Genomic DNA, 27076 nt, shown 5'->3' on the forward strand with positions numbered 1-27076 from the left:
TTCTTGCATCCTTTCTATTTAAGTGTATCCCATCCCTGTAGAAGCAATCTCTCCTGTTAACAAGTACAGTCCAGGCTGAAAAAAATTCTACCCCTTGAGCCTTGCACAATCTTTCCAGGGCCGAATTGATCGACAAGGCTCTCATCATATACTCCCTCCTATCGTGTCTGGGCAGAATTGCAGACACTTTCAAATTCAACCCTATTTCACGGCTTTTTTTCAACAGTGACCTGTACTTGTTAAGCAGTTCTGCCGATCTTCTACTCTTGATATCATTAGTGCCAACATGTACAACTATATCACCTTTTGTGCCCTTAAAAGATGATATCTGCTCTACAACGTCATCAACCTTTGCCCCTGGCAGACATACGCTGGTCCTGTTCCACCTATCCTTTTTACAAAGCATGTTCTCCGTTTCCCTGACAATAGAGTCACCAACAACTATTAGTTCCTTTGGGACCAGCACATTCTGCCTTGGGGGGTTGCCGCTGTGTTGCGTGATGACCAAGTGCAAGCTCTGGCGTTGATGTGGGCAGCTGAGAGCTTGATGGGCCCCTCAATTTAGTTCCTTCGAGGGCATCCACCCTGTCCTTCAAGCTCTCATATAGGCCCGTAAGAACGCTGAGTTGTTGCCTGATTTCGATACACTCCTTGCATCGCGCACACACAAAGACATCCCCCATGGCAATATCATGTTCTGTACCTGAATGCTCCACAAACATCATGCAAGCAGTGCATTTTAGAAGGCTGTGATTCAGAAGGCAACTGCCTCCCTCAGTTGTCCTCTGAGCCACAACACTCCCATTAGCTTGAGCCTTTTGTTTTGCTGCTCTGGTCTGAGTCATATTTCTTTAATTTAAATAAAATTTCAATTTCAGTTTATAACCCTAACTTATCTCCCAACACAGTTATAACGGGATATATATTTTTTAGTGTCAAGTGTTAATTATCTCCGAGTTCCCTTTATATAACTTCCATATCAGTTATGCATTAATTAATTATGTTACGTTTGTAATCTAAGTCGGTATATGTATTTAGTTCAAAGTACAATTTAAATGCCAACGAAGTTCAACAACTTTAATAGATTTTACCGATCACCGAAAATATTATAACCTATACTATACTAATGCTATCTAGGTTCGATATATAACGATCATATGACAAGGACAAAGGCGGGAAGTTACGAACGGTAATCTATGTACACTTAAGTATTAATTAACTTTCAAATCTCGCTATCTCAATTCAGAATAAACTAACGATCCTTACTAGGTCTTTAAGCTACTTACAAAAAATAATTTGATGTAAAAAATATTCAATAAGCGGCTAAATATGGCTAAAAAACTTCTCGTTCAGCGGAGTTGCGACTTGTAACACGTGGGATACCCTTACCGATACTTTTATGCAATTGCAAGGCCGAGTAAAGAATAAATAGACCAAATTAATCAGAAAATCACAAAATAATGCTATACTACTAAATTTAAATCAAAAGTTTTAGAAAAACAATAATTTCAAATCAATAAATAAGAAAAATCCACTTAGCGGCTTTGAACATGTCTGGCCCCTACTCCATTTTTGACTCTTGTAATAGGCTCCATTTTTGACTCAAGTAATTAATGACAATGAGACAGGTATATCTCTATGTCTGTCTACATATAGATAAGTTCATATTCAGACTTTTCTGCCACCCTTCTGTGGTTTTTTTTTACAAATTGACTTTATCAATCTGAGTTTCTCATCACTCCGTAATTGTCTCATGCTTTTTTTTTTTTTTTTTTTTAATGCTAAATCCTTTTTATCCTTACTTACTTCTTGTGTGGTACTTCCTTATTGGAATGAATGCAAGTAGGGCTTTCATAATAATTGTCTTTAAAGTACCTAAAGCTTCAAAACCTCAATTCTTTTCCCCCATTCATTATTGTGTAATTAATTGAAAATTGGATTTTCCTTTTAGACTCCGTATTCCTAGTCATCCACTGATGAAGAGACAGCATTCTCCACAATGGTGTCACACCAGTGATGGATGACACCCTACTGAGAATAAATGGCAGTATAGTCCTTGGTTCAGGGACGTTTTACTTATTACTGAGGTTTAGGAGCAATCAACTTGTTAGGGAGTGATTCACAGTATTAGATGTTACATAATGATTATCCAGGTGGATTATCAAATACAGTAATGCATATTTTTATTTCTCTTCATGTATGTAGGTATATTCAAAAATGATACTATGCATTACTACCTGTACAATGCAATAATATTAAATATAGCACTTTCTTGGCTAATGCTATTTTTGGTTATTGCTTAGGAATGCATGGTGAAGAAGGACTTCCAGGGTCTCCTGGTAATCCAGGTGACATTGGTTTACCTGGAAGGTCTGGTGAAGTAGGATTTCCAGGTTTCCCAGGACAAAAGGGTGAAGCTGCATATTTTGGTGTGAAAGGAGAGCAGGGAGAAAATGGATTACCAGGTAACGAAAATTTTGAATACTTTATTGTTATTCTTTCTTCATAGGATCTTGTATTATGATTTATATATTAAAGAAAAAATAATTCAAATGTCTTGAAGTGAACATTTTGTCATTCAGTTATAAATAATACGACTTGTTGTTTATTTCATATTTAGCATTAGCAAGGGCACATGATGCAAGAAAGCAAGCTTATATAGCATCAGCCAGGAAAAAAAAAAAAAAAAAGCACACACACCCCTTCTCGTTTCACCCATCCACTCGCTCCAAATGTTTGTCCAGTTCTGCTTTGAATCTGTTTAAGCTATCAGCTTCTACAACGACAGATGGAAGTTTGTTCCAACAATCAACCACATGCTGGCTAAGGCAAACTTCAACACATCTATCCTACAACTGTTTTTCCTCAATTAATTTGAATTTATGCCCTCTCAGGCAATTATTCTGAGCAAGAGGAAGAATCCCATCAGCATTGAGCATGCTCAAACCATTCAAGGCTTTATACACCTCAATCAGGTGCCTAGTCTCCAGACACTGTAATTTGCAAAACTTAAACATTTTTTCTTAAGAGCAACCCTTTGTTCCATTCACTAATCTTGTTATCCTTCTCTATACTCATTCCAGAAGCTCAGCTCTACATCCTTCTTAAAATGAGGGCTTCATTTTAAGAAGCCCTCATTTTATACAGGGCGTATACAGTACTCAAGGTGTTGCCTAACCATTGCCTTATAAAAAGGGATAATCACCTCCTTATCCCTGCTAGAAAAATTCCTGTATGTCATTGACAAGACACCATGACTACTCTTGCAGACCATCTGCACTGTTCAGAAAACTTCATATCTGCTTGCACAATTACCCCTAGGTCCTTTTCACTCTCTACTACTATCAGTGTAGTAGCACACATTTGATATGTTTCTCTGGGGTTACTGCTTCCCACATGCAGTATTTTACATTTGTCAATGTTAAACTTTAGTTGCCACCTTTTCTAGATCCTGTTTTGGTAGTACTGTCGTTAACAACCCTGCCAACCCAAACCTGGACATTAAGCCTGATATACCATCATCAGTATCATTAATGAATACAGAAAACAACAGTGGACCCAACACTTAACACTGAGGAACTCCACTAATAACATTATTCCATGAAGTGCAGTGTCCATTGATTACGACTGTCTTCTCCCACTCAACCGTCCCTTTATCCCTAGCAGCAATTTGCCTCCAATTCCACACTGCTCCAATTTTTACAGCAGTCTTCCATGTGCAACAGTATCAAAAGCCTTTATATGATATAAAAATTATTCTTTGCATTCAATTCCTTTGTGACTATATCATAGTATCCATCAAATTGGTTAGACAAGACTTCCCCTTAAGAAACCCATGCTGTGTCCTAGCTATAACTGAAGTCTTGCCTAGATCCTGCAAAGCTTCTTTAACCAGTGCCTCCATTAATTTCTCTGGAATGGAAGTGAAACTAACAGGTCTGTAATTACCTGTGTCTCCCTTTGATCCTTCTTTGTGGATTGGGGTCACATTTGCCCATTTCCAATTTATGGGTACCTCCCCCTGAGTCCAAGGAAGCTCCCATAATTATGGCTAAGGGTTTGCTTACTTCCTCCTCTAATATAAATGAATAGATTCCATCCATCCCGGGTGCCTTTCTTATGTTTATTGTCAACAATTTCTCCTCCCCTTAGGCGCCTCCGTAGCCAGGTGGGAAGGAGCAGCAGCAGTGCGTAGCACACGCTTCTTGATTAGACCGGGGTTCGAGCCCGTCACCACCAAATACGGAGGATGCGGAAAGGTCAAGGAATGACCACCGCATATCCCAGAGCAATATGGTCTTAGTTGCTAATGCTCCTAAAAACCAACCAAACAAACAACAACAAACTCCTCCCCTTTACTCTCAGTTATTACAATATTATCTAACTCACTGCTAGAGTTTAATACACCTCTGGCATTCCCCTCCCTGAATAACTCCTCATGTGTTAATGCAGATGCAAAATATTCATTGTTTGTTAGTTACCTGATCAGGATCATCAACAGTTGAACCATCAGTATCAAGTGCACCAATCTGATTCATCCCCTTCCTTCTAGATTTTACATAAGTAAACTTTGCATCCTTTGCCAAAGATTTCTTGTAATCTGCCTTTGCCTGCCTAACCTCCTTTGTGACTTTATTACAGATTAGCTTATATCAATCATAGACTATACTGTGTCACCTGTTTATTTATATGTATCCTGTGAATTTTTCTTCTCTGCTGCATATCTAATTAGTTCATCTGACATCCATTTAGGCCTAAATCTTGAACATTATTTCTTAATTGGTATGAAAAGCCTAGTAGCTTCCAAGATTATTTCTTTCAATGCCTCCCATTTTGAATTTGTTGTCAGTAACATCATCAGTTGGTCCCACTGTATAGAGTCTTTTGCCACCATCTCTGCTTCTGCTTCCTATGCCTCCTCCTTCCAGAGCATTAAAGATCATGCAGAACTGTATAAAATTAACTTCTCAATGTGCCGCTCCTTTCCGTACAACCAACCCTTTACATTAATAGAACTGAATCATTAAATAGATCTCACAGCAGTGCTTCAGGGCCATATGGTGTTCATTACATTATGCTAAAGCATTTATATGAAGAGGATTTGTGTACCCTGCTGATTTTCTACAATCGGATCTTCTCTGAAAATGTCTATCCTTTTTCCTGGCGCCATTCGTTCATTATCGCCATACCAAAACCAGGCAAAGATCCTACCCTGGTTCAAAATTATAGGCTAATATCTCTTACAAGCTGCGTAGGGAAAATTTTCGAAAGGATGATTTATACAAGACTCACTTACATCCTGGAGTCACAGAATCTCCTTCCAGACCATCAGTATGGATTTCGGAAGAACAGATCAACGCTAGACATGCTTATCAAAGTTGACTCTCATATTCACAATGCCTTTGTCATAAGACAACATCTAGTCATGATCAACTTAGATCTTGAAAAGGCATTCGACACTACTTGGCATCATGGTATTATAATGGATCTTTACCATCTAGATCTAAGGGGACAGTTGCCTGAAATAATTCAAAACTTCTTGTGACTTCAGTATTTTCAGGTCCAATATAAAAACGCAATCTCTACATCTCACATTCAAGAGGAAGGTGTATCAGAGGGTTCGATACTTAGTCCAACACTATTCACAATTCAAGTTAGCAATATGACACGGAACATCCCAAAAACCGTTGAAATGTACATGTATGCAGATGATCTTACTATTTCCTGTCAGTCCAAAAGTATGAACACCATTGAACGGCAGCTCCAACTAGCCATAACCAAAATAGAATCCTGAACTTCACAGAATGGTTATCGACTGTCAGAAAATAAATGCACTGCTACTCACTTCTGCAAGTTACGGGCTCTCCATCCTGACCCTGATCTATAAATAAACAAAACTCCAATCCCACTTGTAAATACCATTAGATTTCTTGGACTGATATTGGACAGCAAGCTAAACTTCCAAGCTCACGTCACTAATTTAAGAACTACTTGTCTATAGCATATGAATATACTTTGATCAGTCTTGTCCATGTCATGGGGAGCTGTTCGGAATAACTTACTACACCAGTACAACTCCTTAATCCGTTCACACTTGGATTACGGTTCTTCAGTATATGACTCTACTAGGGTAAGCACATTAGAACGGCTGAATGTCATACAGCACAGTGCTCTGAGGACAGCCCTAAGAGCTTTCAGGACTTCTCCGATCCAAAGTCTTTACATTGAAGTGCATTATCCCCGATTACACTTGCGTAGAAAAACACTACTGCTCCATTACGCTGCTAAGATCCAGAGTCCACCATCGCACCCCAGTTGGGAGTAAGTCTGTAATACTCGGTTGGAATCGTTCTCTGAGAGGAAGCCAAATGAAAATAGACCTGCTTCACTCAGGATTAAAGAGCTAGTTCAGAGTTGGAATGTCAATTTAAATGAAATTTTTCAGGATACAACTGCACTTGTTCCACCTTGGACTTATGTGTCTGTCTCTCACGATGTGTACTTTCTCCAGTGGGGGGAAAAATACCACCCTGCAGTATCAGACAGTTACACTCAGTTCGTGCTACTATGAACAACCATGCCTATAAAATTTATACAGATGGTTCCAAAACTAACAAAATGGTAGGTATTGCTGCAGTTTTTCCTTCATGTTCGATTTCAGCCACTCTACTGCCAGCTTGCAGTATCTTCACAGCATTATATGCCAGTAAGTTAGCACTTAGTAAGATTATTGAGCTTTCCATCTCACCTCTCATAATTTACACAGACTCCCTCAGTGCTGCCCTAAAGAAGAAGTTCTCATATTCTCATCCTGTCGTGAAACAGATTCATTCCCAGCTATTCTGCTGCAGTGTGTCCAATCAGTCAATCAGTTTCTGCTGGATTCCTGGCCATTCTGGCATTCCTGAAAATGAAAGTGCTGACTTTGCTGGTGCCTCCATAGCCAGGTGGGCAGGAGCAGTAGTGTGTATCACATGCTTCTTGATTAGACTGGAGCTGCAGCCCCTGACCACCAAATACAGAGCATGCGGAAAGGTCAGGGAATGCCCACCGCATATCCCCGGAGCAATATGGCCTTAGTTGCTAATGCTCCTAAAAACCAAATAACAACAGCTGACTTTGCCGCTAAACATCCTCAAAGTGCTCTCTCTCACAATATCCTCAGGTTCCTTACACTGACTATAAGTCTGTCATTCGTAAAGTGTGCTACGATAAATGGTCACAGATATGGAAAGGTAACATCAACATAAACTTTATCAGATAAAAGAAGACCCAAAGCTGTGGCTCTCTAGCCTCCGATGAAACAGACGAGAAGAAGTGGTATTGGAGAAGCTCAGAATTGGACACACTCACCATACCCATCTCTTCTTGCTACTGGGAGAAAACCCACCTCAGTGCTCATCCTGTCAGATGCAACTTAGTGTTCGTCATTTTCTGGTTGAGTGTCCCTTATATTCAACCAGTGCTTTTTTTGTAAAAAAATAGGTGCCGGTACTCATTCTTTGCTATCAGGAAAAATTGAAAATTAAAGGATATGAAAAGTACTCTAAAAAATTTTTTTTCCTGATATTGTTACTTTTGTAGTAATGTATTTGAAATAAGAACAACAAATGTAGTATATTAACACAGTTTATTAAGTATAAATTCATTATTCAAGTATATACAGGGTGTCTCAAAAATATTGGTACAAACGTTTAGGGGAGGTGGGTAACATCTAAAGGAATGTGAATCGCATAGGAACCCATAACCGGAAACGTCACGGGAAAGTAGTAGCAGAGGCACAAGAAGCAGAATTGACACAAGACAGTAATTAGTGGCTAACATTTATTTGACATAATATTAACAATGGAGTATGAGATGGATGCATTTCATGATATTACAACAGATGCTCGAAGGTTCCACCATGAGACGCGATGCATGCGTGACACCGATGCAGCATGGATTGGCAGACACGGTCGAACACACCTGGAGTTTCTTTGACAGTAGCAGCACCGCAGACGAGTCTCGCTACACGATCCATTTCCGTCTCCACAGGCGATTCATATACGATAGATTTGAGGGCTCCCCACAGAAAGAAATCAAGGCTCGATAAATCAGGTTAGCGTGGGGGCCAGGCCAGGCAACGGGTCGACCATGGCCAATCCATTGACACCCAAAACGCTTGTTCAAATGGTAACAAACCCACCTTCCATAATGGGTAGGCGCCCCGTCATGTTGAAACCAAATGTTGCATCTCACATTTGCTGGAACACCATCAAGTAACCCTGGTAGAACTTGTTCAAGAAAGATCCGATATTTAGCAGAGGTCATTCGGGATGGTGACAGGTATGGGCTGACTAAGCAGTCACCGACCATACCTGCCTACACATTTATTGCGAAGCGATGTTGTGCTGCATGGGGGTGCTCACCGTGTGGGTTGCCGTTAGCCCATACATGAACATTGTGCTGATTGAATAAGCCTTCCCGAGTGAAATAAGCCTGAAAGGGGTGTAAGGAATCGTCGTGCCAGACATGCTGTATACTGCAACGAGACACTCCTAAGGCAGAGGCAACGGCACGTGTGCTGGTAGTAGGATTATTCTGGATGGCATTCAACACACTTTCTTTCATGGTGGGAGCTCACATCGAACGTGGTCTGCCCGCACTTCTCCTGTTACCTCTAAGTGACCCATAATCATACAAATTTTGATGCACACGCGCAAACAAATGGTTGTCCGGTACATGTCTGTCTGGGAAGCGTTCTCCATAAATTCGTAGAGTGGCTCGTCCATTGCCCTCTGCTAATCCATACACTAGGTGCATGTCTGCCAGCTCACAGTTCATATATCGATGCATGCTCTTCATGCGGAAACTACTGCTTGGTTGAGTAAACCAGAAATTTTCCCTCTCGCGAACTGATGAACACCACCGTGTATCGACTTACGGTGACGTTTCCGGTTATGGGTTCCTATGCAATTCACATTCCTTTAGATGTTACCTACCTTCCTTAAACGTTTGTACCAATATTTTTGAGACACCCTGTATCGAAAAATAAGTAAAATTTGAATAAAATAAGTAAATAAATCGGTCAACTACTGAGTGCCGGGCTCTCAGGATGACACGAATGGTCGTTAGTGTCAACTAGAGAGGCCGACCGGGCTAGCCGAGTGGGTAAAGTACCTACCCGGCAACCCAAAAGTCGCGGGTTCGATTCCCGCCTCGGGCTTGGATCAAAGTACTGCAAAAAAAAAAAAAAAAAACCTTGGGAGGTGCAATATGGCCACAGAAGCCGATGCGCCAACAACTACCAAATCAAAAAAAAAAAAAAAAAATCAACTAGAGAGCTTTATGGTAACTGAAAAAAGTTTCTAGTACCCGGGCCTGGACTAAAACTTAGGAAATAACATTGTCTAATTGGGGGAGAAGCGACAGGCAGGTGAGGGCTGTGCAAGATTCTGCACAGGCGCCTCTCCACCACCACCACCGCCTCAACGCTGGCTCTCTGCATATCTCCTTGCCGGGACAATTCCAGCTTTAAAAAATGTTAAAAATACTTCTGGTTGCAAAATTTATAAATGACCTTTATAGAATTATTAACTAACTATTTAGCAAGCTTTTTGTCACCAAAACGAGAGTTACTTAGTACAAAGAGGTGTACTATCGAAGTGCAATAAAAAATTGTTTTTTTTAATTTTAACACAAAAATAAATGATAGATTTCAATCAGAATAGTTTTCCCTTGATAATCATTGAATAACGCATAGCTAATGTGATTTTTAAATTTTTAGCTCAGTTAGCAATGAAAATAGATGGGGACATGAAAATTACTAACATTTTCCTGCCGCCATTTTTAATTTTGAAAATATTTTAAAATTATATTTTAAACATACTCGTTGAGTTCTTTCCAATGGTGTAGCTATAGGTTGTTGACAATATTTTATCCCCCCCCAACATTTTAAACCCCCTCCATTCCTCAGACAAATTTTTGTCAACAATGATTAATGTGGTGTTATGTTGGCCCACTTTATGTGCAAACCAATGCAAAATTTCTAGTCAATAGGTTGAGTAGTTACAATGCTGTCTCAAACAGATGGACAGGCAGACAATCGAGTGACATTTTAAGGGTTCTTCATTAGACTAAAGGCCGACCGGGCTAGCCGAGTGGGTAAAGTACCTGCCCGGCAACCCAAAGGTCGCGGGTTCGATTCCCGCCTTGGGCTTGGATCAAAGTACTGCAAAAACCTTGGGAGGTGCAATATGGCCACAGAAGCCGATGCGCCAACAACTACCAAATAAAAAAAAAAAAAAAAAAATTAGACTAAATCCCCTAAAAATAATAAGTAAAAATAATTTTATAATAAAGTTTTTGTAGAATATTCCAAATTTTATTAAGTTTCCATCCAACACCCTCTACTGACTTCTTTTCTTCCTCTTTGTGTGTCGGTTGCTGAATGATGTTTCCGAAGCAGACACGAATCGACATATTTTGCTGGATCAAAGCGGGTCAGCAGTGGCCATACAATTTTAAGAAACAATAGTGAAGAAACTGTTTTTGTCATCAACGAAGCTCTGGTTGGGCTGACAATCAGATTCGTTTGCAAAAATCCTCGTTCACATTCACTGGATGAAATTGGTATCGTACACAGAGTGTCCATCAAATTCTTCAATTCTTCTGAAACCATCTTTTCAATTAGGTACCCGGGTAGGTAAAGTGCCTGCCTAGCAACCTAAAGGTCGTGGGTTCGAATCCCTGAATCCCACCTCGGGCTTGGATCAAAATACTGCAAAAACCTTGGTAGGTGCATTATGGCCACAGAAGCTGATGCGCCAACAACTACAAAAAAAAAAAAAAAAAAACAATTAGGTACCCCCCCCCCCAATCCACAAATTGCATTTAACTGTAACCTAATTGACAATTTTCTAACTTCATTTTCACCAAATGCCTACAATTCATGCTTAGAAGGTTTAATGCCTTCGTTGTCCTCGTTTTCCTTCTCTCGTTATCAGTACTGTCACTAGTTCTTAAATTTGATTTTTTTTTTTTTTTTTTTTTGAAACTGTCCAAAATGTCAGTGTCATTTGGATATTCAGGTGCTGTGACCATGTAAACAGAGAAAGGGAAAAATGTCGATAACGCACTTCTGCTAAACAACAGATGATTATTTGTCGGGGTAAAAGAAAATCACTTTTCTAATTCTTGAACGGGGCACTTACAGTTGATTTACAGAAGTGTCCAACTTACGGCCTGCCCGAAAAGTGAACTAAAACAGCATTTTAAATTTTGTTAATTATCAAAAAAAATCTCATTAAATGTTTTGTTCAGTAAATGTAATTGTGTAATGTACTTAATAAAATTGTCGAATATTTTCAATTTTACTTTTACATGCAATAAGATATGGAAAATGTAACACACTAAAGAAATCTAACTTTAAATTTTTTTGAATATGGCCCCTGTACAGGAAATGTTTGCACACCACCACAGTAGAAAGTGGACCAGAGCCCATTGGGAATACTCCTTGATCTGTTCACTGCAGGTGGTAGATGACTTTCATCAACCGGTGAAATACCACCACTTTGCTTATTGGAGGCTTGAAGTGGTGAAACCCATGTTTAGTCTCTAGAGCAAAGTTTCCGGCATCCCCCTCCCCCATACTTCTCCTTCAACCCATGCACAGTACCAAGTACTATAGGTTTTGATACCTTTCGTGTTTGGGGGTTTCATAAAAAAAAGACCAGCATGACCTAGTTTTTACCAGGTACCACTAAGTTGTAGAATGGTAATCCCTTCAGCTCTCTTAATTCATGCAGCAGCACTAATTGCCTGAAGGCCATAAATGTGAACAGGGCGTACCAAGTTAATTCTCTCCTAATCCGTTCGCTATATGAAAATTTTCTCGCTCAACGGAAACTATTTTAAATGTAACTTCCAAGGGGAATTCAAAATAATTAAACAGAGGCCCGACTGAGTAATTTAGAATTATAAAAATGGTTATACAGTTTTATATAGAAAATATCTTAACAATAGACAGTGAAAAATGTAAATTTAGTTAAATAATTTTAAGCTTATTTGAATAGTAGATAAACATGTGAAAAAAATTTACGGAATATTACAAATTTCAAAGTGCACTGCATGCAAATGTCACACGTCACTGTTAATAAAAGTGCCGGTACACCTTACCGTTGCATACCGTCACAAAAAAAGCAGCACTGTATTCAACCATTCGATCAAACACTTTCCGATATAAATCTCATATATTAGGAAATGAAGCCAATATACAAGAACTTTTCATGTATTTAAAACATATTGGCCTGTACAGGAGCATATAGTTTAACATCTCTAACTATATGTTGCCTGTAATTAAACTGTGAACAGACACAATTTGGCCTTAGTAGCCCTTGTGTTGTTAATCCCAATAACAACAACAACACGCCAATCTACACAGATGGATCTAGAACTGACACCTATTTAGTGCAGCAGCAGCAGCAGTATATCCCAACTTTACTATAGCCAAGAAACTCCCCATTTATTGCAGTAGCTACATGCAGGATTCTATACTATCTACATAGCATTAAATTTCAGGAAATATTTTGCACAGCGCTATCTACACAGACTCAATTAGTGCTATCCAAGCTCTACACCAGAATAAAAATCATCATAACACCTTACTCTTACACATTTGGAACATCATAACCAAGTTAAATAAGAACAAACAACAGATTCTCTTTTGTTGGATCCCTGGTCACATTGGAATTGTTGGTGAACGTGCTGACCTAGCTGCCGAAACTGCTACAGATCCTGTAGATCAACCCTTTAGCAAACCACTCTCTGATTTCAAATTAACTATACAGAAGCGAAGTGTTGAGCAATGGCAACATATCTGGCAAAATCAAGTTGGTAAAAAACTGTCTGTATAAAGAAAGATCTCAAGCCTTGAAAGTCAAGTTCATGTGAGACTAGACATGAACAAGTAGTACTAGCTCGACTGCGAATAGATCATACACACCTGACTCATCTCTATCTCCTTGCAGGCACTGATCCACCATGGTGCACAGGGTGCAGCACTCAGCTCACTGTTGAGCATGTACTTATTGATTGCCCCAAATACAATACTGATCGACAAGCTATATTTACCTCATTTTCCACGACAAATATCTCTTTCAGCATTACTGACTTCCTAGCAGACACGTCACATGTAACCGAAATTTTTGGTTTCCTCAAACAGATAAAACTGTACAATGCAGTATAAATTGAATATCTATGTAGATATAACTATGTATTTAACATCACCATAGTTAGGCTCATTATGGCCTTTCCGGCCATAAAGCCTACATACAAACAAACAAACAAACATTTGTAGGCCTGTCCCTCTGCTATGGCTTCGATCTGTTTACCAGTCTGCAGCTGGTAGTTTCGGTTGACTAATTTTCCCTGGTGCAATCTGTGGATCTTGCATTTGTCTAGACTAAATTCCATCCTAATATCATTGCTCAATTCTTCAGTGATCTGGAGTAGTTGCTGGAGGTGTTTCTCGGTCCTGTGTAGAGCTTGATGTCATCCATGTACATCAGGTGGGTCAGGGTGTACAGGTTCTTCCTTTCTTCTTTGAGGTTATATCAGTACTTGCTACTGTTGAGCATGGTGGATAGCGGGTTAAGTTCTAGACAGAACCACAACGGGCTCAGGGCATCTCCCTGAGATTCCTATCCTGATGGGGATTGGCCTGGTTGTGATGTTTTCAACATTAATGGTGGTACCCCATTTCACCATCGTTTCTCCTAGGAAGTTTGTCACTATCGGATTGACTTTGTAGATGTTCAGTGTCTCTATTGGCCAGCTATGAGGCACGGAGTCGAAGGCCTTACGGTAATCAATGTAGGCTGTGTACATGATGCACCGCTTCTTGTAGGCTGTATACATGTTGTGGCGCTTCTTCTAGGTTTGCTCCATAACTGCGGCATCTATATTTAATTGCTCCTTGCATCCTTTCTGTTGTTTGGCCATTATGTTCTGGCTCCCCAAATGGTCCAATCTCTTCCTGCTTATGCAACTGGTCAGGATCTTGTACATTGTTGGGAGGCAGGTGATTGTCCTATATTTTGCTGAGTTTCTTTTATCTATGTCTTTAGGGTTCAGATATATGATTCCTTGAGTGAGAAACTTCAGGATTGTCTCTGGGTGTCTTATCATTCGGGTAAACTGCTCTGCCAAGTGCTTGCGTGTGCAAGTTAGCTTCTTGTACCAGTAGATGGTGTAGTTGTGGATGTTATCTATTCATGGAGTTTGCCAGTTGTGAGAGTTCTTGATTATCTGTTTTACTTCTTCTTCTTCCCAAATCTCCCACCTTCTCATTTCTTGTACGTCCTTGGTTTTCTTGCATTCTAGTTCTGTGCAGGGGGCTTGGCTGTTATGTCTTACTTCCCTGCTCCATGTGTTTCCCCAGAACTCCTCAATCATTTTCTGCTCGGATGATCTGTTCACTTGTTTCCCATCTTCTCCAAAACTCCTGTATAAGCCTCTTTGGTCCTCATCAAAGATTCTGTTGTTTTTTTCCCTCTGGGAGCTCTCTTTGTATTGGTGCAGTCTCTTGCTAAGTGCCCAAGTACTCTTCTATTGCTGTGGACGCTCTCTCTTTGAGTATGCTGCTCTTCACTTTTCCAATTAATATCTTACTCCTATTCCCTTGTTGGTACTGGGTCAATTGACCTATCTTGACTCTTAATTTCTCTATCTTCAGAAGTCTTCTTTCCTAGGCTGGCGGTTCCTTCTGTTTTTGGTTCTTCTGCTGCTGCTGGTCTCTTGTTTCTCTTCCATTAATCCTCATGGCTGCTACTGCAGCACAATACATGGCTATGTGGATGGCCTCCAGTGTTTCCCCATTGCTGTCGGCACATAATAAGGCAGTATTATGTGCTGATTGAGGTGGTCTGTGACTCCACAAGGTACAATTCTGCCTTTGTGGGGTCCATTCCTTCAAATTCTTTTAGGGCCTTTTTCCACTCATCCTCTGTTCTGGATATCATGACCTCATCTCTTTCCACTTCAGCTGCTCTGGGTTGTATTTCTTTTTGCTCTTCCTCCTCTGGTCCGGTGGCAACATGTTCTTTATCCTTTGTAGTTGATCACTCATGTTCTGCTTTATTTTTTCCAAGATTGCAGGAGCTATCAGGTTCTTCGTGACGATGGTCCTTCTCTGGTCCGCTATTTATTCGCTGTTCAGTGATCCGAATATCTGGGAATCGTTCCAGCCACTTGGTGTGTAGTCTCACCCTGTAAGTTGCCATATCAGTCTCCAGCTTCTTTATTTTGTAGTATGCTTGCATGATGTATGTATTTCGATGCTCCACTTTATGCGTTTACATTTTCTCCCTTCCTGTGTGGTCACTAGTGCAGTTGCACAAAAGCACTTCCAGTTGGTGGGGCTGAATGGTCTTTCCCTTCTCTTGTGGTAGTCATATGAGGACAGCACCACTTGCTCCACTGTCTTCCTCGGGAGACCGTCTCTGATTTTTCGAACTGACCCCTCTGCCTAAGGCCTGAACATGAGTGACTTTATCCTGAGACACACTCGTAGCAAAGCCATGCAGCCAATCAACAGGAAACTACAGGACATAACTAACTACTTCAATGCATTCAACCTCCAAATCAGCCCTCTGAAATTGGCACATTTCATCTTTTTACTAAAGGGCAGTCAACAATGCTGGAGCCTATGCTCAATGGCTCCTCAGTTCCAAGTGTCCAAATGCACAAAGATCTGGGAGGGTTATTTTCAAACGAGCACGTTAACCTCATACATTTGAGGCTAACTTCACTACACTGGGTTGCCAAGCAACAGCTGCTCCACTCCTGGTAAAAAGGTACATCATATCAAATCTCTACCTGTCAGTACTATATACCTCAGAGATATGGACTTCGGCTGTCGAATCCAACTTTAAAAGGATATTTGCTGCTGAATTCTGGCTATTAAAATAGGCCAAAACTAAACTCCAAATCTCAGAGCAACATAGCTAGTAGATGCCCTTCAACTGTGCAGGCATCGATTGTACATAGGAGAAAGAAGATTGCTATTCATAATCAAAATGGCCATCAGAAAAATGACAGAGCCAAATTTCTGGGATCACTGCTCTTGGCACATTCTTATCTCCATACAGTCTTCAGCACAGCTACTAGCAGACCATGACTCCCTGGTACTTACCGACAGATTCCTGCCAAAGCAAATGCTGCCCTCACTGCATGCAATCGACAGTGATCTCCAAGAAGTGGTCAACAACAATAAATACAGAAAGGGAATCTTTGCTAAACTGAAAATTAGAACTGTGCTTGTGCCTGCAATAGCTCAATGTATATATTTAACATGTATGTATTTCTCTTGTGTATCTTTCATGTATGTGTATCTCTGTTATCTGTATGATTTAAATATGAATGTATTGTAAACCCCTGGCATCACCATGCCATGACTGGAATAATTGTATGTAGGTCATACCACAATTAAAGATTCTATATCTGATTCACCTTTTTTTTTTTTTTTTTGCTGTAATTGGATCATTTTGACATATGAGAATTTTTGCTTGATTGTTTTCCTTTTTCACATTGTTTTATATGCAGATCAACTCAATTGATTTGATATGCATATGCTGTTCAAGGTTGATTAGTGGCAAATGATGCCAGACAGCAAGCTTACATAGCATCAGCCAAAAAAAAAAAAAAAAAAAAAACCCTACCCACCTCATCTGTTCATCCCTTCTCTAATTTTTTAAATTTGTTCAAGCTACACATTCTCATATTGATTGTTTCAACAATCAATTACACTTTAATTGAAAGCAAATTTTTACACATCTGTCTTGCAGGCATCCTCTATCAATTTAAGCTTATGCTAACTATTGTGTGTTTTCCAAGAAAGAATTACAATGCTAACATCATTATATTTCCATGTGCTGCAGTTTTTCAAACTGAAATCTTTTGTTTTTTGGTTATTAACAAATCTGGTTGTTCTTCTATGCACTTGTTTTAAGAGATCTCCATTCTTCTTAAAGTAAGGCTTCCAGATGTTCCTGTACATCATTGTTCTGACAGACTGTCTACACTCCTGAAAGAACATTATAACAGACTGTAAATAACTCTTGGGTTTCTTATTTTTCTCACCTTGACCATGATCCTTGCACATGGCAAGCATTATGGCTAAGAAATCCTTAGCCATAATTATGAGAGGATGCATGGATTCAGGGGAGATCCCTATGGATTGGAGATGTGCAAAAAATCCCTATTTCATAAAGGCAACATGAGTAATTACAGACCTGTTAGCTTTACATCTGTTCCAGGGAAAATAATGGAATCACTGGTTGAAGAAGTAATACAGGATCATCTGGACAGGCATGCAATTACACTGCAATCATAGCATGAATTTTTTATGGGGCAGTCTTGTCTGACCAATCTGATAGGTTATTATGATGCAGTGACCAAGGAACTTGATGCAAAAAAAATAATTTTAATATAATATACTTGGATTCCAGGGAAGCTTTTGATATTGTACATAAAACACTTGTGTACAAGCTGGAGCCATGTGGCATTAAGGGCAAGTTACAGCTATGGATAAATGAATGAATGGTAAAGTAGAAGAAGACAGAGTGGTTATCAATGGGCACTGCTCTTGGACTAATGTTATTAGTGGAGTCGTCCATGATTCAGTGCTGAGCTTATCGTTGTTTTCAATATTTATTAATGATATTGATGAAGGTATATCAGACTTAAAGTCGAAGTTTGCAGATGATATAAAGGTTGGCAGAGTGAATAGTGACAGTAATCAGGGTGAGCTACTGCAACAAGATCTAGGAAAATTAGGTAGATGGGCTGAGAAATGGCAGTTGAAGTTGAACATCGACAAATGCAGATTGCTGCATATGGGTAGCAGTAATCCCAGAGATAAATACACAGGGTATGGAAAATGAAAAAGACCTGGTTGTAATTGTGCAGTCGGCTATGAAGTTCTCTGATGAATAATGCCGACAGGTTGCCAGGACAGCTCATGGGGTTTTGTCAGCGATATACAGGAATTTTGCTTACAAGGATAAGGAGGTGATTGTCCCATTGTATAAAAAAATTGTCTTGCCACATCTTAAGTACAGCATAGGTCTGAAGGCATCATGTTAGGAAGGATATAATGCTACTGGAGTGAGTGTGGAGAAGGAGGATAACAAAGAGGTGCTCTTACCAAGAAAGGCTTTAATTCTGCAAATTGAGCATCTGGAGACTAGGCATCTGCAAGGTGATCAGACTGAGATGTTTAAGACTTTGAATGGATTGATCAAGCTCATTGCTAATGGAATTCTTCCTGTTGCTCAGACTATGTACATGAGGAGGTACAAGTTCAAATTAAGGAAGGACAGTTGTAAAATAGTTGTGCAGAAGTTTGACTTTAGCCAGCGGGTGGCTAAAGGCAAACTTCTGCACAACTGTTTAGTTTGATTTTGGAACAGGCTTCCATCTGTTGTTGTGGAAGTGGTGAATAAATTCAAGAAAGGAGGGTACAAATGGGTGAACTGTTAAAAGTTTTTTTTTTTTTTTTTTGGATGATAGATGCTACATAAGCTTGCTTTCTTGCATCATTTACCCTTACTACTACTACTACCTGGCGTCTCCGTAGCCAGGTGGGAAGGAGCAGCAGTGTGTAGCACACGCTTCTTGATTAGACCGGGGTTCGAGCCCGTCACCACCAAATAGGGAGGATGCGGAAAGGTCAAGGGAATGACCACCGCATATTCCCGGAGCAATATGGCCTTAGTTGCTAATGCTCCTAAAAACCAAATAACAAAACAACAAACAAACTACTACTACCACCACTGGAATTTTCTTTCTCATCTGTTTTGAGTTTAATTTCCTTATTAAAATTATTAATAGTATTCTCCATCCTTTACAATAACGCTATGTTATCATTATTAAAACCTAATTCCTTTATAAATGAGTGTGCGTCATAATCAATTAAGTTATGAATGATTACTGAAATAAAATCTGGAATTTGATACATCAAATTTAATTTCAGAATTTATTCCTTAATGATGATCTCACAATATAATCAGGAGCTGCACCTCTAAACTTTCGTGTTAAATGATCATGATCTCTAATTTTCTGAAACAGCTTTTTTTTGTTTCGTTTTCAAAATCTCTAGGAAATTTAATTCCACAAACAGAAGATATAGTTGCATTATCATAGTTTAATTCTTCTTCATATGATACAGGTAACATATCTTGTTTAATATTATAGATCCTAAATATTGTTTTTACATCTTAAACTAACCATAAATATTTTTGGAGCATCTAAACTTCTATAAAGTATAAATTCTTCTTATTCACATTCAATATCATTAACACATTTAATATAATAACAGAAACTCAGTGGGTTTATGTTTTTGATAATTCATTGTGTAGGAAGTATTAGGATTTGGCCTAGCAGTATGTGTTTTTTCAGTGTTACTTTCCAAATCTGTAAATAACAAATGCAGTGTTTAATGAACAGGTACTATGGTCGCACCTCAATGTATCAGTTTCAGGCATCTTAACTTTGTGTTCTCCACAATCTTCTTCATGAATTTTTAATTATATCTCGATAAAAATATGTTAATCACACGCATGCACACACACACACACACACACACACACACACACACACACACACACACACACACACACACACACACACACATATAAACATCTCGTGTTTTGTTACTACAAATCTTGGCAGATTTTTTAATCCAACGGATGAATAATGTTGTTTTCAACTGTAACTTGTTTCTTCATATAGAATAAATCCACATGCTTAGCTGATTTTCTTTCAGTTTTCTGTAAAGGACAAATTTAACCTTTCGTAATGATAAACATTAATAGAAATATTGTTTTCCATTTGAATTTATGAATATCATATGAGAAACAGGAAATGAAATGCCATTAAAATTTGATTAATTAATTTTCATATTGTTTATATTGTGAAATTCTTTTAGGATGAGCTTTTACTTGAAGTAAAGAAGCTAAAACATACTATTTGAAACTGATTACCTTAATTTTTTACATTAAGAAAGCTTTTTCACTTTAAATAGGCTGAAAAAAATGAATGCAAGAACTTCCTCATAAATGTTTATATATTTTTTTATTAAGATATAAATATTCAACACCATAATTACCCAACCATTCTATTTAGGTTGTATGTGGTGTTGTAGAATTTCAGAGTTCTAATATTTTTACTTTGAAATGAATATATATAATTTTCATACTGTTTACAAATTTCAACTGTTAAATTTATAATAACTTTGAAAATCATTTGCTGTGAAATTTCTTTTATTTTTTTACTAATAATATCTCTTTTTTATTCTGTAAGAATCTCAGAGGATCTAATTCACCTTTTGAATTTCTAGTAAGATAAGTCTTTAATCTGTCTTCATAAGCTGAGTCTATTGCTTGAATTTCATTAAAATTATTAACTGAAGCTTTCTGAGTAATATGAAACTGATTTAAACGAGTGATAATCACTCGTTTAAATCAGTTTATAGTGAATATAGAGTGAATATAAACAATTGATTATATTATAATGATATTGAAGTCTTCAACATTGCATTATTTCGATTTTCGTTTTATTAATATTAACTTTAATAATATTAATCAGCTACATGAAAATCGCTAATAAATAGTTTATAATTGTTCCGCTTGAATTACGTGACTTTTTCATTTTTAATACAAATGAAAAAAATGGAATCTAAAGAGCCCTTTTCCATAAAGAAAAGTGGCTAAAGGCATTTTAAATAATCTCATAAAGTTAAATCAGAGATTTATTCTTCAAAAAGAATAAACAGCAGTATGTTAGCTAAAACAATTTAGTTATAGTGTAATGTGGCCACTTGTAGTTTAGCCATTCGGGAAGCTATAGATGCCAAATTATGTGTTCCGTTTTATCTTTGTAATTTGTATATAATGGACTGGTACAGTATACGGGGAATGCCGCTTAACATGATCACATTGGGACACATCTTAATTGGTCACAATAACCTGTTAAACAAGAATTCAGGTTTTAATCATTGTTTATTGATACAGAGCAGAAATATATACATAAAAAGTTGGAAGTGGTCAGAAAGAAAACATTCAAATCAAGTGGTATAAAATACTTTAATTTCACTGTCCAATTAGCATTAGTAAGGGCACATGATGCAAGAAAGCAAGCTTATATAGCATCAGCCAAAAAAAAAAAAAAAAAATCCTTCTCGTTTCACCCATCCACTCACTGCAAATGTTTGTCTATTGCCTTGAATCTATTTAAGCTATCATTCTACTGTTGGCATTCATGCTGAGCAGATGCGCCTATTACAGCTCTTCATAGAGACATTAAAGAAGCATAGATAAGAGGGGATTAAAGCAGGATTAGTGAAGTAGAGCAGAATTGCAAAGGTATTTTAGTATATTGTAAAGTATATTTTAATAAGTGTTTTTCCCCTGTAATATTTTGATTTATTTTTTTGTATTATAAATATAATTTTTTGAAAATTTGTTTTATTAATCATTAGTAAATTTCGTAATGGTTTATTACAAGATTCACCTTGAACACTTCGTCAGAGGGTACCATGACTCATGCGAAGATAGCCGATGATGATTTCTGGGCGAGTCATGATTTTATCCTTTGCAGAACCTGTGTCGTGTATTGCAAGGTCGACCTAGTTGATAATCCTAGCTCACTTGGAGATTCTTTTCTTTGTCGCCACAATGGTAAGGAGTGCACTGATCTTAAGTTACAGTTTGGTGCATTTCTAAGAACAATTTGAGTCACTGAAAAAAACAGGTGCTTGCCCTCAAGAATAATGTAACTGTTAGCTTGTGAGGGACTCAAGACTCTACCAACCTACCATATGATGCATTCCCGATTGAGGCCCCAGAACAGAATAACCAAGTGCAAACTACTCTGGTTCCAAAGGACTTAGTTCTATTAGGAAACTCCATTGTCAGGGAAATGGGAAATATTTTTTGTAATAAGGATAGGTGGACTAGAACCAGGGTATGTCTGCCGGGAGCAATTATTAATGAATGATGTCACTAACAGACTGTCAGATTTTAAGGGGGGGAAAAGAGAATATTATTATTCATGTGGGGACTAATGACATTAAGCATACATGATCTGATGATTTGTTAGACTAATATAGGACTGCTGAAGAAATGTTGCAAGTTAGATCAAAATGTCCATGTGTCTGCAATTCTGCCCAGGCACGAAAGAAGGGATTATATGCTGAAAGCCTTGTGGATTAACTCAATACTTGAAGGATTCTGCAAGGCTTTTGGGGAGATATTTCTATCAGCTTGGCCCTCATTTGTAGGTAGAAGGAATCTGTTTTGTAGAGATGGGATACATTTACACAAAGGTGGTACAAAAGTTTTTGCCAGTATTATTGAGGATACCTTAAAGGTTCAGGGAAATTGCTAGTTTGGGGGAGCACAAGGGTAATATAGATACGCGTTTATCTGACAGTATTGGTCAAATTAACTCTTGTACGTACCTCAAGAGTATTTGTTTGTTACCGCAAAAGAACATAGTAGCAAGATATTCTGAGGGCAAAAGCATTTCAAATGAGCCGGTAGCAAATGCCAGGGAAGCAAGCTTAAATAACTTTAAGGGGTGTGTCAGGGTAGTTAACTAAACAAGGACACTAAGTCTTAATTGTTTATACAGTAATGTCAGAAGGGTCATCAATAGAATGAGTGAATTTGAACTGCTGGTTAGGACAAGGAATGTTGACATAATAGGGCTTACAGAAACGTGGTGCCACCCGGAGATAAGGGATGACGAGTTTCAGTACAGTATGTATAATGTATTTAGGAAGGACACAGAAGATAGAAGGGGTGGTGAGGTCATGCTTCTTATCAAAAGTAGCCTGAGTGTGACAAAAGCTTTCTCCAATTCAGTTGTTTCGTATGCTAGTATTGAATCTGTATGGTGTGAAATAGTTGGAAGCAAAGGTATAATGAGAGTGGGTGTAATCTACAGGCCAGGTGATTGTGAAGATTATGATGAGAGCCTCTACATGCAAATGGCATGGGCAAGAAAGTGTGAATGTCTTATTATGAGTGATTTCTCAATTTGCCTTTAATTGATTGGAGCAAATGGGAAGGAAACCCCATATGGGGGACAAAATTTTTAAATCAACTAGATTGTTATTTGTACAACATGTCAGGCAAAGTACTAGGGAAAAGAATACTCTAGACCTCATCATCACCCATGAACCAGATGACATAATAGGGCTGACAGTACAGGAACCAGTAGCAGGAAGTGATTACAGAGTTCTATGGTGAACGATAAAGAGAGAGAGAGAGAGAGAGAGAGGTAGCAGTAGTTAAAGGCAAAGGGATGGGTTATAATTTCAGGAAAGGAAATTACAATGCCTTAAGGCTACATGGCCTCCATTAATTGGGTAGCTATCTCACAGAGAGCGAATACAATTAAATTATGGTATACCTTTAAAACATTAATCACAGAAACCTTGAATGCTTATATACCATTAAAAAAATACTCCACGAGGAGGATTCCAAATTGGATGAATAATGAAGTTGCCAAATTATTTTATTTAACCAAAAAAGACTACATTGAAAAGTTACAGAGCAATAAAAAGTACTGAGGCCTATAACCAGCTACAAATTGATCTGTAATAATGCCACTGAAAAGGTTAGGCTGGTAAAGGCAGATTATGAGAAATTGCTAGCAAAGAGGGAGGAGGGGGGGGGATAAGGAATACTTCACATATATAAATGCAAAGAAGAGAAGGACTAACCAGATTGGAACTTTATGTAATGGACATAGGATAGTATTAGATACCCCAGCTGATGTTGCATATGAACTCAACAGTTACTTTGCATGTATATTTACAGAAGACAAACCCTTTGTGTTGAAGAGAAATTATGGTAGTGAAGTTGAAAAATATATAATTAATAATATTGAAATTTCATGTGATTATTTAATGAAAAAACTTTCGAGCCTACAGACCAGTAAGGCTCCAGAGGTTGATAGCATTTACCCTATAATCTTAAAGGAGGCAGCCAGTGAGTGCATTGAACCATTGAGGCTAATTATGAGAGCATCACTGGACTCGGGAATGATTCCGTTGGATTGGAAATGTACCGATGTATCTCCAATACATAAGAGAGGGTTCTAAGAAGAGTGAAGTGGGAAATTACCGACCATTTAGTCTAACTTCAGTAGTAGGGAAAATCATGGAGGCAAAGATCAAGGGTGGAATTCAGGATTACTTAGATAGAAATGGAATTCTGAAGGATATTCAGCATGGTTTTTTAAAGGGAAAATCATCATTATTATTATTATTATTGCTAGTCATATAGTGCAAGGAAGCCTGAGGTTTATGCTGCACCAGCTAAAAAAAATTTATGAGTTACTGAGAGAGAGAGAGAGAGAGGAATCATCAAGAAAGAGAAGAATGATGATATCCAGCTCAGGACCCTGGGTGTGCCAAGCCCATACTCACCACATATGAGCCCCTGGGGGGGTACACATGAATAGAAGGGGGTGCAAGAATGTTTGCTGATGATATTGAGGCAGTGATAGGTGGATCAGAAAACTGCTAGTAAGGGTGGGGGATACACAGACTAATAGTTTAACTAGAGCCTCAGGCAGAGGTGAAAGCAATGCTTGCACTTCTAGTATTGGTACATGCAACAGCCTGGAAAGCAAGATGTCTGCTGTGGGTAAACATGGAAAAATTGAATACACGGATTGTGTTAGGATAACTAAGAGTAAGAACATGTGTATGTATATGTGCATGCACTAATGTTAGGAGCATTGTGAATAAATTTGATGTACTGATTAAGTCATCAAATGCAAACATTTTAGGAATAGTGGAGACATGGTATCACTCAGATATAAGTGATGCTGAATTTGAATATGGGAAGGACAGACAGAACAGGAGAGATGAAGGAGTTATGCCCTTAGTTAAGAAGCATATTAAATTTAGAGCGATGCATCCTCAATTCAGAGCAGTGCACTCTTCACTCATATCAATGATATGAGTGAAGAGTGAACTATTGTGTCAGTTTGATGTGATATAAGCACTGGGAAAACAAAATGGTGAGTTGGGGTGTGTTATAGTCCTAATGACTGTGATCAGAACACAAAACAGCTGTAATGAATAGAGTAAAATAGAGTGAGCCAACAAATCAGAGTGTTCATAATGGAGGATTTTCACATTCCAGATGTTGACTGGAAATTTTGTTGATCACTCACACAGAAGTTAGACTTTGTTGGTTTCTTGGATGGCTGTTTTCTACTGCAGCATGTTAGAGGGGCAACAAGAGGAAGGAATACTCTTGATCTGGTTATTAGCAGTGCTTTCCCTGCAGATTCTTCATGCATTAAGAATCTGCAGGTAAAAGCAATCACACTGTGCTAATGTGTAATTTAATTAAAGACATAGCTACTGTCAAGGGTAAAGGGAAAGGCTTTTGCTTTTGTAAGGGTGACTACACTGATCTCAGACAGTTTTTAAATTGTATGCAGTGGGATCAACTGTTAATGTTACCAGCAGAAAATTATAAATGAGAAGCATTTAGGGAAGTAATCAAAGAAGCTACTAGACTTTTCATACCAAAGAAAAATCCTGCTCAATGCTTAGAAATTTAAATGGGTGTCAGATGAACTATTGACACAATGGCAGAGAAGAAACGTGCGAGAGATGCATATAAATTACCAGGTGATACAGAAGCTTATGGTGGATATAAATTAGTCTGTATTCAAGTTACAAAGGCAGTTTGGAAAATGAGGCAGATTATGAGAAGTCTCTGGCAAAGAATACAAAAAAATGTAGAGTCTTCTATGCTTATATTAACAGTAGAAGGAAGGGGTTGAATCAAATTGGGTCACGGTGTCTGTGAGTTAACTGTCGATGACCCTTCTCAGGCTGTGGACAAAATTTATAGGTATATCAAATCTACATTCACACATGAGTAATTCTTTAGGGAACGGGATGCCAGTAATTTATCAAACTCTGAAGCAGTGCTAATTAACTGTGTGATAACTGAAAGTTAAGTGGAGAAGAAATTTATGGAGATGGACATAAAAAAGGCACCTGGTGTGGATGGAATCTATCCAGTTATATTAAGGGAATCGCAAAGGAGATAAGCAAATCCTTAGGCATAAGTGCACAGGGACCTCCCTTGAATTCAAGGGAGGTCCCTGTGCACTGGAGATGTGCAAATGTATTCCATTTTGTAAAAGTGGTATCAAAAATACAGCATTTGTAATTACAGACTTGTTAGCTTAACGTCTGTTCCAGGGAATATAATGAAATCACTGGTAAAAGAAGTAATGGAGGACCTTCTGGGCAGTTGTGCACAATGGTACCCAATACTACACACTTTTTAAATCCTGGCTTGCACAAAGTCTGTGCTACAAACAGAGTATACAACATGGAGATGGGGGAAAGCTCTGACAACTAACACACTTTGCACTTGGACAGCTGTGTAATTATGCTGCAATCACAGCATGGATTTGTTAAGGGATGATCTTGTTTCACGAATCTGATAGATTACTATGATGCAGTGACCAAAGAACTGGATGTCAAATTAATTTTGACATTATATATGTGGATTTCAGGAAAGTTTTTGATAATTTCTCATAAAACACTGCTGTACAAGCTGGATCAATGGATCAAAAAATGTGGCATTAAGGGCAGGATACTGCTATGGATAAAGGGATGGTTTATTGGAAAAAGACAGAGTGGGAATCAACAAGCACTGCTGTTTGTGGACGTATGTTATTAATGGAGTTCCCTACAGTTCAGTTAGACTTGGTGCATCATGGCCGTAGTTGCCCATGTGCCATAAAAACCAAAACCCACAGTTCATAGCTATACCCATTGTTGTTTTTAGTATTTATCAGTGATATTGATGAAGGTATATCAGGTTAATGGCTAATTTTGTAGATGATACAGAGGGCGGTTAACAAAATCAGGCTGAGCTCCTGCAACAATATCTAGGAAAATTGGGTCTATGGGCTGAGAAATGGCAGTTGAAGCTTAACCTCGACAAATCAAGGTACTGCATATCGGTAGCAGTAACCACAGAGTAAGTTA

The 27076-nt window shown here is 38.4% G+C and overlaps 1 protein-coding gene across 1 annotated transcript in view; it reads left to right on the forward strand.

Annotated features, from left to right (window-relative positions):
- Positions 1–27076, forward strand: part of LOC150091155 (uncharacterized) — a 1391089-nt gene that overhangs the window by 976985 nt on the left and 387028 nt on the right. The window contains exon 28 of the mRNA XM_090374518.1: positions 2304–2465. Within this exon, the coding sequence (XP_090230644.1) occupies positions 2304–2465 (162 nt within the window). The remainder of the gene's footprint in view (positions 1–2303; positions 2466–27076) is intronic.

The sequence above is a fragment of the Mastigoproctus giganteus genome, chromosome 1 (genome assembly GCF_048544385.1).
Source record: "Mastigoproctus giganteus isolate SK-2022 chromosome 1, ASM4854438v1, whole genome shotgun sequence".
In the NCBI taxonomy this organism is placed as follows: Eukaryota; Metazoa; Arthropoda; class Arachnida; order Uropygi; family Thelyphonidae; genus Mastigoproctus; species Mastigoproctus giganteus.